Here is a 15,221-nt window from a genome sequence, read left to right on the forward strand (position 1 = left end):
GTGGGCATTGAGTTCTTTTCAACCATTCAAATCTGCCGGGAAAGATGGAATTTTCCCAGCTTTACTTCAACATGGAAAAGAAGCGATTTGTCCGCTCTTAACCGAAATATCCAGAGCCAGTATTACTATAGCTTACATGCCTAAGGCGTGGCGTAAGGTTCGTGTTGTTTTCATCCCAAAAGCTGGCAAACGCGACAAAACAACTCCAAAAGCCTCCAGACCCATAAGCCTATGGCTCATTGACGACTTTATTAAGCCAACAAGTTTAGTAGAAATGCCTCCTTGAAAATTCCAATACGCTTATCAATCGGGTAAGTCTACGATAACGGCGCTACAGTCGTTAGTTAGCAAAGTTGAGAAATCGCTTCAAGCCAAGGAAGTAGCCGTGGTTGCTTTTCTCGACATTGAGGGAGCATTCGACAATGCATCCTACAGCTCCATGCGATCAGCGATGGCAGTAAGGGGCTTGGATAAATGCATTATTGAATGGATAATATCTATGCTAGAAGATCGGGAAATTTCTACTCTCTCTCCGAGGTGCGCAGCTATCTGTTAGATCTATAAAGGGCTGTCCTCAAGGAGGAGTACTATCGTCCTTACAGTGGTCTTTGGTAGTGGACGAACTCCTTAAAAAGCTAATAAATCAAGGTTTTGAGGTGATAGGATACGCAGGATGTGGCAATTTTGGTACGTGGGAAATATGATACTACGATTTCAAATCGGCTTCAACATGCACTGAATGTTACTCTCAAATGGTGTAGGAAAGAGGGGTTAAGCGTAAACCCTTTCCAAACTCTTATCGTTCCTTTTACTAGATTCTAGAAGGAAGAAATTACATCTTTCCCAACCTTCTTTAGATGGAGTTCAAATTCAGTTCTCGGAAGAAGTTAAACATCTCGGTGCAACTTTGGACAAAAGACTGAATTGGAATTCTCATCTAAACAAGGTAGTATAACTAAGGGTACAAATGCCCTTTGGGTTTGCAATAAAGCTTTAGGGAAAATCTGGGGGCTGGACCAAACATGACAAACTAGATTTATGCAGCAATAGACCGGCCAAAAGTTATGCTTCACTTGCAGTGGCGTCTCGTAACCTCACTTTTTACCTGTTCAACGACCATAAAACTTGTAATTGCGAAGAGTTCAGGTTCTGAATCCAATTGAAAATGGATGAAAACGGCTATTCTCGTCATTCTCTAAAAATTACATGCCAATTTGTTGAGAAAATTCAAGAATTTACACTTGTTGAACAGGTAGATTTGAGGTTAGGGAATCGCCACTGTTCACTTGTACGGTGGCCTAAAATAATCGAGGTAACCGCTCAAAAGAAGCTGAGCAAGCTTCAAAGATTTGCATGTATATCAATTACAGGGGCAATCAAAAGCACACCATCGGTTGCATTAGATGCTCTTCTCAATATTTTACCATTGCACCAATTTGTTCAACTGCAAGCGGCAAAAAGTGCCCTGCAGTTTCTGCGTTACAACAAACTGCTAGAAGGTGATCTAGTAGGACATTTGAAGATCGTCAAGGACTTCAATTTAAACTCAGATATTAAAACTGTAGAGGATTGGATGATTACGAAGACTAACTATGATGTCCCCTTTAATGTGGTTAAACCAAGCCGCTATATTTGGGATTCTGGTGGGCCAAGCTTACGTCCAGGTTGTATTGTATTTTATACTGATGGGTCTAAGATAGGGGAAAATACTGGTGCTGGAGTTTTTGGCCCAGGTATAAGTAATGCTATACCAATGGGATGTAGTGCCACTGTGTTTCAAGCAGAGATTCAAGCCATATTAGAGTGTGCCAATACTTGCCTGAGGAGAAATTACAGATTTGCAAAAATCTGCATCTTCTCAGACAGTCAAGCTGCTCTAAATGCGCTAAGGGCATTAACGTGCCAGTCCAAGCTAGTGTGGGTATGCATTCTTTCTCTGAAGCAGTTGGCCAGTAGGAACGAAGTAACATTATACTGGGTGCCCGGCCATTGTGGAATTCAGGGAAATGAAAATGCCGACAATCTAGCCAGACAGGGTGCAGCATCGAGCTTCGTAGGCCCTGAACCATTCTGTGGAGTTCCTGAGTGGGAAATGCAGGGTGGCCACTCAAAGCGACAAATAAAATTCCCGAGTTTTTCCCGGTTTTCCCGGTAGCTTTTTGAAAATATTCCCGATTCTGAACTATAATGATTTACAGTGAAAATTTAACGTAACCTACTAAGAAAAATTTAAGAGAATTAATATTGATTTTTATCAAATCCTTGGATTTAACATAGTATTTATATGAACCTGAAAATAAGTTCATGACTTATTTATAAAATGTTTAGCTAAGTTATGTTTTGTTTGATTTGTTTTCTCGTATCCAATTTGATACCGTAATTACGGGCATTGAAGTTACGACATCTTCATTAAAGATTTGAATTCATAGATGCGATCAACTAGTACAAATTATACAGTTATTTATGAAAACAAAAATAAAGAGAATATCCCTGGGGGTCAAAATTCCTACTGAAAACACTATGATAGGATTAGTTGTAAGAATCTAATAATAGATGGATTCCTTAGTAATATCCCAAGTCTTTTCCAAAAAAATCTTGGTAAGTTCGTTCGGGAAACTACATAATAGGCAATAACAGAATGCCCAAAAAAACATTCTAGATCTAGTTGAACTTCTGGTGGAATATCTGGAAAGATTACTCGTGAAAGAATTTTGGAAACAATTTCTAGGGGAATCTTCTGACGAAATCCGTGTAGTATTTTTGATTGTCGTTTTTAAGTTATTTCAATGGAAAACCAGTTTCAAACTTTATGGTAGCGTAAATGGATACTACTGATAGTCAGGCAGGGTTCTTAGTCTGCAATCGTGAATTCTAGACTAAGAAATTGAAGAAATCTAAGTAATTTTAGATTTTGTCTGATAATTGTATTCAGTTATTTCATCAGCGATTGCAATGTGGAATTCTCAGAGAATTAGTTTCTGATCACATTTTCAGATATGCCAGAAATTTCTCCAGGAATTCTTGAAAGTATTTTCCCCAAAATTTAGAGGAAGATCAATTGTTTAGGAATTCTTCCATAAATCATACAATTATGGTCAATATACTTTTGAATACTCACTGGAACTCCCGCAAGAATTTCAATTGGTAGTTCTCTAAATTCTCCAGAACTACCTCGACCAAGAATTTCACCAGAAATTTATGTGGGCTTCGTGGCGGTGCCAACCGTTTAAGCGTATTGTAAGCCATGGAGTGTGGGTTCAATTTCCACTCCAGTCGGAGACAACTTTTCGTCGAACGGAAAACTCTTCATTGGGCCACTGGGTGCCGTAAGTGTTGTCCGTTGTCTAGTGTAAGTTATGTTCAGTCTGTACAGCTTTTGGCTGAAGACGGTGTGTAGTGTATGTATATAGTGTCTTTAAAGCTTCACCAAAAACTCATTCCGGTTTTTTCCGAACATTTTTTTTGTCTTTATTAAGGAGATTTTCAGCTCTAGGCTGGTTCATCTCCGATTTTCCGAACATTTTTTTTAACCAGTTTAACAAAATAATACATCAAGGAACAACAGATTTTTTTTCAAACAAAATATTAGAAATACTTTTATTAGCTACAGACGTGCTTTGAGGAATTTCATCAGATACTAAAAATCCCTTTATATATTGTTCCAGATATTTTCAACTAATTGTTTTTAAATTGTGAGAATGTTTCCACCAGAATTACTCATCCAGATTTTCATAATTCGCTTCTTGGAGCAATTCATTAAAGAAATCAAACATTTATCAGCATCCTATCCGAATTTCTAATAGACTTTCGCTCAAAGGCTATATCGAGTATTCTACTAGAGATTGTACCAGAACGTTTTGTTTAACAGAACTTTTATAGGACGCTTGACGCTTTCTGGAATATGTGCAACCTGAAATGCAGAAATGTCATCTATGAATTTTTTTATTTATTTCAACCAGTGTTTCCACCAGGATGTTCTCTAGAATATATTTTAAGTTGTTCAAATTGTGATGTTAGGTAGTATCATTGTGATTCCCTTTAATGGTCATTACTCGACGACAAGATATTCATTTTCAAGAATGGTTGGTTAAACAGATTGTCGTTTTTATGCTTCTGGAGACTGCATAAATTTTAGAAGTCGCCCTAGTGCCTATGTTGGGAATTCCCGGTGGCTAGCAACAATTCCCGAGGTTTTCCCGACTTTTTCCCGGTGGTTTAAAATTCCCGAGCTTTTCCCGGTTTTCCCGAAATTCCCGACTGGGTGGCCACCCTGGAAATGTCTATGGTAGAAACCAATTGGAATGCCACGGATACATCCAGACAAGCAAAAAGATTTATAAGACCTAGTGCAGCAGAAGCCAGGACCATACTAAATTTAAACAATAGAGACCTGAGGATAATAACGGACCTGATGACCGGTCACTGCCCCAGTGGGTACCATCTACACAAGATTGGAAAAATCCACTCATCTGAGTGTCGTTTTTGCCAAGGTGAAAACGAGACCGCTGAACATTTAGTCTGCAGCTGTGGAGAGCTGTCCAATCAAAGGGTGACAATATTTGGAAAAGGATTACACAGCGTAACAAAAATTAACTTTTTGTCTGTCTCAAGAGCAAACTTATGTGTCTCCGAAGGATTTTGGGCCGGGCTCAGATTTGCTCTAACACGTCACAATTTTGAGCTATACCTCAATTTATAGGGCAAAATATGCGATTTTGTGCTTTTTTGACTGCAAGCCATTAAGCAAGGAAATATTTTTTTTAAGCAATCAAAAGGAAAACTGGTCATTTAACATCTAAATTAACGACTCATGCAAAATATTTCGTTTTACCAAATCGAATTTGATAGTTTTAAGCGATTTATGTTAGGTACGATATTTCCCATACAAGTCATCCTCCAAAAGTTGCATGCAAGTTTTCATACTAACATAAAATGCTTAAATCTATTAAATTTGATTAGGTAAAACGAAATATTTTGCATGAGTCGTTAATTTAGATGTTAATTGACCAATTAACCTTTTGATTGCTTAAAAAATATATTTCCAAGCTTAATGGCTTGCAGTCAAAAAAGCCCAAAATCGCATGTTTTGCCCTATAAATTGAGGTATAGCTCAAAATTGTGACGTGTTAGAGCAAATCTGAGCCCGGATTCGGATTCAGCGGCCCAAAATCCTTCGGAGACACATAAGTTTGCTCTTGAGACAAAAAAATGTTGCGCTGTGTTATTAGAGCCCTTGGAAGTTTGGCAAAGTAATCTTAACCAGGGTTCGTAATTTTCGTTTCAGCGATACTAAATATGGCTATTCTCACGGCGGCGAGAGAGCTTATTTTCACTATTTTGCTTGAGGAACACTTTTCCCCTCCAGCACTTCTTTCGAGAGTAGCGATTCATGATAACTGAAAATCGCTTCAACCTGCAGATAATTTCTTTTCGTTCTGTTAAATTTTCTCTCACCCAATTTTCACGAAAATCTTTTCAAAGCAGATTAACAAAAATTGTTCCCGCGACGGGATTCGAACCTGGAACATTACTAAAAACATGCGCGACACGCGCACTCTATCCACACCACCACGCCAACCACACAGAGGGCGTAGAAAATACAATGCATAAAACCAATCATCGTCGGCGTCATATGAGTCAAGGAAAGACAACATAATCGGCCGACAAAGGGCAAACGGAATTCTCGCACCTTTGGGAGTGAGTGAAAAAATGTTTTCGCTCTGTTCTTTGTGCGGGAGATTTCTCAAGCCAGATTTTCGCTGAAAATTGGCGTGAGGGAGAATTCTATTTTCGTGAGAATGAGCGAAAATTCCGACCGCTGATCTTAACAGAGTAATAGACTATATAAAACGAGTTGTGCTTAGTTGGGATCGAGTGCTATATCAACCAATGTCCACCACAGCTCAATTGTGACAGGATAATCGGTTAGCACCGAATTGAATATGGATCATACCACAATATTCCTAAATATTGGACGCAGTGGTTAAAAGGTTCTACAGATGAGGAAAAAAAATCGCTGGAAATGAATTGGCTGATGAGTTAGCTCGCACTGGAATAGTTTGGAGTCATGTCGTCAAACTGAATTGAACTGTACTGAGCATTCTCTAGTGATGGCGAAGTAGCAGAATTGCAGCATGCTGGTCAAAGCATTGACTGGCCACTGCCGACTCAGCTATCACATGGCGAATATTCAGCAAGCTGATTCATTTGTATGTGAATCCGACTACGGAGCTTCATATCATTTGACAAGTAACTTCCAGTTTTCGCCCAACTGCGTTTCCGAGTACTCGGAAAACACTTATTAAGTGAAACTGACTTCAGAAACCTGAATCTTCAGGATGTTCTGTTGTTCTTAACCCACTGTGGTAAAGAGCTATAGGCTCTCTTTACGCTTTGGGGCTGTCCATAAACCACGTGGTCATTTTTTTGGGACTTTTCAACCCCCCCCCCCACGCGTGGTCATTGGTCCATACAAAAAAAATTATTTGTCCATACAAAATGGTCATTGGCCGAACCCCCCCCCCCCCCCCCCCCTTCATGACCACGTGGTTTATGGACAGCCCCTTTATGTATTATTACAGTGCCCTTTTCAGGATGCTGTTTGAATCGATTGTGGTACGCTTATGCGTTAGTACCCTCTTCCAGGGTATTTTTTCCTATTTTCCTACCTGTCCCTATCCTTATTTCCTTACTTTTCCCTCAGTTAGATGATGAAATAGGCTTTTATTATGGCAATGGCACAAATGTTCCAAATGGAGGATAACGTGCCTCTGGAGCCGACCTTCTGATACCTTAAAAAAACCATTCCTCATAACCATCAGAACTAGTTTAAGAAGGTTCACCAAGTCCTCTGAAGCTGCGTGGTGACGCAGATTGCATGTACTTTAAAAATCGCACCATTCCTCCTAACCATCAGAACTAGTCATTAAGAAGGTTCACCAAGTCCTCTGAAGCTGCTTGGTGACGCACAATGCAAGTTCTTAAAAAAAGACCATTCCTCATAACCATCAGAACTAGTTTAAGAAGGTTCACCAAGTCCTCTGAAGCTGCGTGGTGACGCAGATTGCATGTACTTTAAAAATCGCACCATTCCTCCTAACCATCAGAACTAGTCATTAAGAAGGTTCACCAAGTCCTCTGAAGCTGCTTGGTGACGCACAATGCAAGTTCTTAAAAAAAGACCATTCCTCATAACCATCAGAACTAGTTTAAGAAGGTTCACCAAGTCCTCTGAAGCTGCGTGGTGACGCAGATTGCATGTACTTTAAAAATCGCACCATTCCTCCTAACCATCAGAACTAGTCATTAAGAAGGTTCACCAAGTCCTCTGAAGCTGCGTGGTGACGCAGATTGCATGTTCATTAAAAATCGCACCATTCCTCCTAACCTTCAGAACTAGTCATTAAGAAGGTTCACCAAGTCGTCTGAAGCTGCTTGGTGACGCACAATGCATGCTCTTAAAAAAACATTCCTCATAACCATCAGAACTAGTTTAAGAAGGTTCACCAAGTCCTCTGAAGCTGCGTGGTGACGCAGATTGCATGTTCATTAAAAATCACACCATTCCTCCTAACCATCAGAACTAGTCATTAAGAAGGTTCACCAAGTCCTCTGAAGCTGCGTGGTGACGCACAATGCAAGTTCTTAAAAAAAGACCATTCCTCATAACCATCAGAACTAGTTTAAGAAGGTTCACCAAGTCCTCTGAAGCTGCGTGGTGACGCAGATTGCATGTACTTTAAAAATCGCACCATTCCTCCTAACCATCAGAACTAGTCATTAAGAAGGTTCACCAAGTCCTCTGAAGCTGCTTGGTGACGCACAATGCAAGTTCTTAAAAAAAGACCATTCCTCATAACCATCAGAACTAGTTTAAGAAGGTTCACCAAGTCCTCTGAAGCTGCGTGGTGACGCAGATTGCATGTACTTTAAAAATCGCACCATTCCTCCTAACCATCAGAACTAGTCATTAAGAAGGTTCACCAAGTCCTCTGAAGCTGCGTGGTGACGCAGATTGCATGTTCATTAAAAATCGCACCATTCCTCCTAACCTTCAGAACTAGTCATTAAGAAGGTTCACCAAGTCGTCTGAAGCTGCTTGGTGACGCACAATGCATGCTCTTAAAAAAACATTCCTCATAACCATCAGAACTAGTTTAAGAAGGTTCACCAAGTCCTCTGAAGCTGCGTGGTGACGCAGATTGCATGTTCATTAAAAATCACACCATTCCTCCTAACCATCAGAACTAGTCATTAAGAAGGTTCACCAAGTCCTCTGAAGCTGCGTGGTGACGCACAATGCAAGTTCTTAAAAAAAGACCATTCCTCATAACCATCAGAACTAGTTTAAGAAGGTTCACCAAGTCCTCTGAAGCTGCGTGGTGACGCAGATTGCATGTACTTTAAAAATCGCACCATTCCTCCTAACCATCAGAACTAGTCATTAAGAAGGTTCACCAAGTCCTCTGAAGCTGCTTGGTGACGCACAATGCAAGTTCTTAAAAAAAGACCATTCCTCATAACCATCAGAACTAGTTTAAGAAGGTTCACCAAGTCCTCTGAAGCTGCGTGGTGACGCAGATTGCATGTACTTTAAAAATCGCACCATTCCTCCTAACCATCAGAACTAGTCATTAAGAAGGTTCACCAAGTCCTCTGAAGCTGCTTGGTGACGCACAATGCATGCTCTTAAAAAAAACCATTCCTCATAACCATCAGAACTAGTTTAAGAAGGTTCACCAAGTCCTCTGAAGCTGCGTGGTGACGCAGATTGCATGTTCATTAAAAATCGCACCATTCCTCCTAACCTTCAGAACTAGTCATTAAGAAGGTTCACCAAGTCCTCTGAAGCTGCTTGGTGACGCAGATTGCATGTACTTTAAAAATCGCACCATTCCTCCTAACCATCAGAACTAGTCATCAAGAAGGTTCACCAAGTCCTCTGAAGCTGCGTGGTGACGCAGATTGCATGTTCATTAAAAATCGCACCATTCCTCCTAACCATCAGAACTAGTCATTAAGAAGGTTCACCAAGTCCTCTGAAGCTGCGTGGTGACGCAGATTGCATGTTCATTAAAAATCGCACCATTCCTCCTAACCTTCAGAACTAGTCATTAAGAAGGTTCACCAAGTCCTCTGAAGCTGCTTGGTGACGCAGATTGCATGTACTTTAAAAATCGCACCATTCCTCCTAACCTTCAGAACTAGTCATCAAGAAGGTTCACCAAGTCCTCTGAAGCTGCGTGGTGACGCAGATTGCATGTTCATTAAAAATCGCACCATTCCTCCTAACCTTCAGAACTAGTCATTAAGAAGGTTCACCAAGTCCTCTGAAGCTGCTTGGTGACGCAGATTGCATGTACTTTAAAAATCGCACCATTCCTCCTAACCATCAGAACTAGTCATCAAGAAGGTTCACCAAGTCCTCTGAAGCTGCGTGGTGACGCAGATTGCATGTTCATTAAAAATCGCACCATTCCTCCTAACCATCAGAACTAGTCATTAAGAAGGTTCACCAAGTCCTCTGAAGCTGCGTGGTGACGCAGATTGCATGTTCATTAAAAATCGCACCATTCCTCCTAACCTTCAGAACTAGTCATTAAGAAGGTTCACCAAGTCCTCTGAAGCTGCTTGGTGACGCAGATTGCATGTACTTTAAAAATCGCACCATTCCTCCTAACCATCAGAACTAGTCATCAAGAAGGTTCACCAAGTCCTCTGAAGCTGCGTGGTGACGCAGATTGCATGTTCATTAAAAATCGCACCATTCCTCCTAACCTTCAGAACTAGTCATTAAGAAGGTTCACCAAGTCCTCTGAAGCTGCTTGGTGACGCACAATGCAAGTTCTTAAAAAAAGACCATTCCTCATAACCATCAGAACTAGTTTAAGAAGGTTCACCAAGTCCTCTGAAGCTGCGTGGTGACGCAGATTGCATGTTCTTTAAAAATCGCACCATGCCTCCTAACCATCAGAACTAGTCATTAAGAAGGTTCACCAAGTCCTCTGAAGCTGCTTGGTGACGCACAATACATCTACTTTGCAAACAGAACCACTCCTCATAATCATTGAAACTTGTCGTTGAGAAGGTTTACCAAGTCCTCTGGAGATGTTTAGTGACTCACAATGCATATATTTCGAAAATATAATCAAATATTGATAAACTTCATGCGGGTCTAAATAGCCAATAAAAAAAATGATGGAAATGCTTTTGAAGCTGTAGGCGTTTACAGTTAAATAGTGATTATGTAAGGTGCTTTTTTTGAATTTATAAACTGAAGTTTGACAACAGAGAAGTTCCAACTCAACGATATGCTTGTCACCAGCATGTAGTCATCCAGCTAAAAGGTGAACCAACAAAAAATCCACATGAGCTTATTTCCTTTCATTGCCACCTAGATTTTTTGAAATATCATTAAAATAAAAAGTTTTATACGAGGTTTTGTATATGTATTCATTTCCATAACTTTGATACGTCTTATTTTCTCGGCTTTCACACCTTCGTAATTCTTCGTCAGCGGATGCTGGAAAGAAATACTCCTGTTTGAACTGATACCGCGAAAAAGACCCTGCTCGGCATGGCGCACCCCTATGCAGTACGCCCGGTAAGCTCGGGCCGCCGTCGCCAGCATGGCTCAAACCGCCATGTCGTCCACCCGGATTAGTTCGATGTAGCGGACGATCACCTTGCTACCGTGCCGCGATATAACACACTTCGTGGCCAGTCGCAATCGCTTGATTAAAAACTCGATTCGGTGGGCGGCCGGATCCAGAACGGGACGCATTAGTGCTCGAGGTGCGATAGCGTTTGTTGAACGTTTCCGATGTTACGTGCGACGGATTCATGGACAGGTTGCGGGTCGTTTCGTGCGCTGCTGTGTATCCAAGTATCATAGTGCCGAACCTACCCCAGCTTCTTTCAGACCACTGAGTGCACCAGAAGCACTTCAATAGCTTCGCTATGACCGAATTACTACACCGGATGGCGGAGAAGTGCCTATACAGAGGATGTCCTGAAGGTCAACGTAAGCGGCTGAATGGCCATCTCCATGTCTTCTCGGCGGTAAACGTTCCTTACGGCCTTCCTCAGGTGCATTGCGGGACCAATCGACTTACCGGATCGTTAACCGTGGGAGGCGGTGGCGATACTTGAGCTGCAACTGAAATAGTTTTAGTTTTTAATTAGTTATTATTATAGGTATGTACCTAAGTAACGTAAATTAAAGTAAATTACCTTCAGTTTTGCATCATTTTCATTTCTCGCTGACCTGATGTTGATGTGATGGTTGTGATCTGAGTCTCAGGTTGTGATCGTTCTCTTCAAAACCAAAATAAACACTGAACGAAATGGGTCAGTTATTTTGATATAATTGACGGATGCGTTGTTTTAATTAATCCCGCCGAATCATCTTGAATCTTTTCGAATCTTTTTGAATCATTTGAAAAGATTCGAAAAAGATTACAGTGTCGCACCCCCTGGCTGCAGCTCTCCAACCTCGGTCACGCCCAACACTCGCCAGATCACGCTCCACCTGGTCCGCCCATCGTGCTCTCTGCGCTCCACGCCTTCTTGTACCATCCGGATGGTTAGCAAACACCAGCTTTGCAGGGTTGTTGTCCGGCATTCTTGCAACATGCCCTGCCCACCGTATCCTTCCGGCTTTGGCCACCTTCTGGATGCTGGGTTCGCCGTAAAGTGCAGCGAGCTCGTGGTTCATCCTTCTCCGCCACACACCGTTCTCCTGCACGCCGCCAAAGATCGTTCTTAGCACCCGTCGCTCGAAAACTCCGAGTGCTTGCAGGTCCTCCTCGAGCATCGTCCATGTCTCGTGTCCGTAGAGAACCACCGGTCTTATTAACGTCTTGTACATGGTACATTTGGTGCGGGGGTGAATCTTTTTTGACCGCAGTTTCTTCTGGAGCCCATAGTAGGCACGACTTCCACTGATGATGCGCCTTCGTATTTCACGGCTCACGTTATTGTCCGCCGTTAGCAAGGAACCGAGGTAGACGAATTCTTCTACCACCTCGAAAGTATCCCCGTCTATCGTAACATTGCTGCCAAGGCTTGTCCTGTCTTGCTCAGTCCCACCTACCAGCATGTACTTTGTCTTAGCCGCATTCACCACCAGTCCGACCTTTGCTGCTTCACGTTTCAGGCGGGTGTACTGTTCTGCCACCGTTCCAAATGTTCTAGCAATAATATCCATGTCATCCGCAAAACAGAAAAATTGGCTGGATTTCGTGAAGATCGTAGCCCGGCTGTTGAGCCCGGCTCGTCGCATAACACCTTCCAGCGCGATGTTGAATAGTAGGCAGGAAAGTCCATCACCTTGTCGTAGTCCCCGTCGAGATTCGAATGAACTGGATAGTTCACCCGAAATCCTTACGCTGTTCTGCACACCGTCCATCGTTGCTCTTATCAGTCTAGTCAGCTTCCCGGGAAAGCTGTTCTCGTCCATAATTTTCCATAGCTCTGTGCGGTCGATACTGTCGTATGCCGCTTTGAAGTCGATGAACAGGTGATGCGTTGGGACCTGGTATTCACGGCATTTCTGGAGGATTTGCCGTACGGTGAAGATCTGGTCCGTTGTCGACCGGCCGTCGATGAAACCGGCTTGGTAACTTCCCACGAACTCATTTACTTTAGGTGAAAGACGACGGAAGATGATCTGGGATAGCACTTTGTAGGCGGCATTCAAAATGGTGATCGCTCGAAAGTTCTCACACATTAACTTGTCGCCTTTCTTATGGACGGGACAGATTATCCCTTCCTTCCACTCCTCCGGTAGCTGTTCGGCTTCCCAGATCTTGACTACTAACTGGTGTAGACAGGTGGCCAACTTTTCCGGGCCCATCTTGATGAGTTCTGCTGCGATACCGTCCTTACCAGCCGCTTTGTTGTTTTTGAGCTGGTGGATGGCATCCTTAACTTCCCTCAGCGTGGGAGTTGGTTCGTTCCCGTCCTCTGCTGCACCAACATAGTCATTTCCTCCGCTGCCTTGGTCCTCCGTGCCTACATTCTCTTCGCCATTCAGGTGCTCGTCGAAGTGCTGCTTCCACCTTTCGATCACCTCACGTTTGTCCGTCAAGAGGCTCCCGTCCTTATCCCTGCAGATTTCGGCTTGCGGCACGTAGCCTTTGCGGGATGCGTTGAGCTTCTGATAGAACTTACGTGTTTCCTGTGAGCGGCACAGCAGTTCCATTTCCTCGCACTCCGCTTCTTCCAGGCGGCGCTTTTTCTCCCGGAAGAGACGGGTCTGCTGCTTCCGCTTCTGTCTGTATCGCTCCACATTCTGTCGGGTTCCATGCTGCAGCATTACCGCCCGCGCTGCATCCTTCTCCTCCAGAACCGCTCTACACTCCTCGTCGAACCAATCGTTTCGTCGACTCCGTTCTACGTACCCGATAGTGCTCTCGGCTGCGTTGTTGATGGCTGCTTTGACTGTACTCCAGCAGTCCTCTAGAGGGGCCACATCGAGCACACCCTCGTCCGGCAACGCTGCCTCGAGATTCTGCGCGTATGCGGTGGCGACATCCGGTTGCTTCAGTCGCTCTAGATCGTACCGGGGCGGCCTCCGGTAATGTACGTTGTTAATAACGGAGAGTTTTGGGCGCAGTTTAACCATCACCAGGTAGTGATCAGAGTCGATATTAGCGCCACGATAGGTCCTGACGTCGATAATGTCGGAGAAGTGCCGTCCATCAATCAGAACGTGGTCGATTTGCGATTCCGTTTGTTGTGGTGATCTCCAGGTGTAACGAAATGGGAGGCTGTGCTGGAAGAAGGTGCTACGAATGGCCGTGTTCTTGGAGGCGGCGAAATCGATGAGGCGTAGGCCATTTTCGTTCGTCAGCTGGTGGGCGCTGAACTTTCCAATCGTCGGTCTGAATTCCTCCTCCTGGCCTACCTGAGCGTTTAGATCCCCTATGATGATCTTGACGTCGTGGTTTGGGCAGCGGTCGTACTCGCGTTCGAGCTGCGCGTAAAATGCGTCTTTGTCATCATCAGTGCTTCCGGAGTGAGGGCTGTGCACGTTTATTATGCTAATGTTGAAGAATCGGCCCTTGATCCTCAACCTGCACATTCTTTCGTCGATCGGCCACCAACCGATCACGCGCCTCTGCATGTCGCCCATCACTATAAAAGCTGTTCCCAGCTCACGTGTGTTGCCGCAACTCTGGTAGATGGTATGATTACCTCTAAACGTTCGCACCATAGATCCTGTCCAACACACCTCCTGCAGCGCTACGATTCCGAACCCGCGGTCCTTCAGTATATCGGCGAGTATGCGGGTGCTCCCGATGAAGTTGAGAGATCTGCAGTTCCACGTACCGAGCTTCCAATCGCAAGTCCCTTTTCGTCGCTGTGGTCGTCGCCATTGGTATCGGTTCGCATTCTTCTCTTGTTGATTTTCCGGTGCTAGTCTTTTTTACGGCTGGCTCGCAGGGCCTGACACCAACCCACTAACCCAGGGAGCTGGGCTTACCTTCCCGGAAGCTACGGGTTCTGCATTGGCATTTCCTCCAACTACAGTGCTAAATAGCTAGGCTCGAGCGCCAGTCTTCGCCGGGGGTGGTGTTTTTAATGGGCGCCCAGGAGATAATATTTTACCTGAGCTTCCACCCCCAATAGTTTTGTGATCATAAGCGGTGGAAAAAATGATTCCAAAAACTGATCAACAAACCAAAATAAACGTTAAACAAAAAATTGTTGGTGTTTTCGCATTTGACAGTGGGCGCTATTTATTAGCGCCCAGGACATCCTGTCTACCACACTGGGAAAAAATCTTTATTCCTTCTATGTGTCCAGGACATGGATTTTTGCAATTGAGTTGTCCAAAAAATGTCTCACGAAACCTAATGCAAGCCTATCCATATACGTGAGAACAAAAGATGTTTACAAAGTTCTTACAGATAGATTAACACGGGAAATCTGAACACAAACCACTACCACACACTAAGATCAGCTCGGTATTTTCTCCATCTTTTTACTGAGTTCTCAACAGCAGATTTAACTCGGTACGCTCGGTTATCTCTTTTGCTGAATACTCTGTAAATGAGTTAACGAGTTCTGCAAATGAACTGTCAAAAATTACAGATGAACGGTAAATATCGTTACTGATGAACGATAAATATTGATTACCGAGTGTACCGAGATAAATCTGCTGTTGAAAACTCAGTAAAAAGATGAAAAAATTGCAGAACTCAGCGAAAATTTTA

At 43.3% G+C, this 15,221-nt stretch overlaps 2 protein-coding genes and 1 long non-coding RNA gene across 3 annotated transcripts in view; all 3 read right to left on the minus strand.

Annotated features, from left to right (window-relative positions):
- Positions 1 to 15,221, minus strand: part of LOC109622784 (NEDD8-conjugating enzyme Ubc12) — a 128,441-nt gene that overhangs the window by 16,245 nt on the left and 96,975 nt on the right. The gene's annotated exons all lie outside the window — the stretch shown is intronic.
- LOC109427719 (uncharacterized) lies at positions 10,848 to 11,292 on the minus strand. The gene is made up of 2 exons (XR_003898334.1): positions 11,233 to 11,292; positions 10,848 to 11,158 (listed from the first exon to the last, which is right to left on the minus strand). It is a non-coding gene; the product is annotated as an uncharacterized LOC109427719 (long non-coding RNA).
- LOC134288464 (uncharacterized) lies at positions 11,487 to 14,630 on the minus strand. The gene is made up of 2 exons (XM_062853428.1): positions 12,572 to 14,630; positions 11,487 to 11,936 (listed from the first exon to the last, which is right to left on the minus strand). Exons 1-2 carry the CDS (start codon positions 14,216 to 14,218, stop codon positions 11,586 to 11,588), a joined length of 1,998 nt encoding a protein of 665 aa, XP_062709412.1. The 5' UTR covers positions 14,219 to 14,630; the 3' UTR covers positions 11,487 to 11,585.

The sequence above is a fragment of the Aedes albopictus genome, chromosome 2 (assembly GCF_035046485.1).
Source record: "Aedes albopictus strain Foshan chromosome 2, AalbF5, whole genome shotgun sequence".
Taxonomy (NCBI): domain Eukaryota; kingdom Metazoa; phylum Arthropoda; class Insecta; order Diptera; family Culicidae; genus Aedes; species Aedes albopictus.

Excerpts from the sequence above, each read along its gene's own strand:
- LOC134288464 (XM_062853428.1), bottom strand. The coding sequence starts at position 14,218 with ATGGTGCGAACGTTTAGAGGTAATCATACCATCTACCAGAGTTGCGGC. Across the intron at positions 11,937-12,571 it reads CAACGGACCAGATCTTCACC|TCGTGCCTACTATGGGCTCC; the intron begins GTACGGCAAATC and ends CATCAGTGGAAG.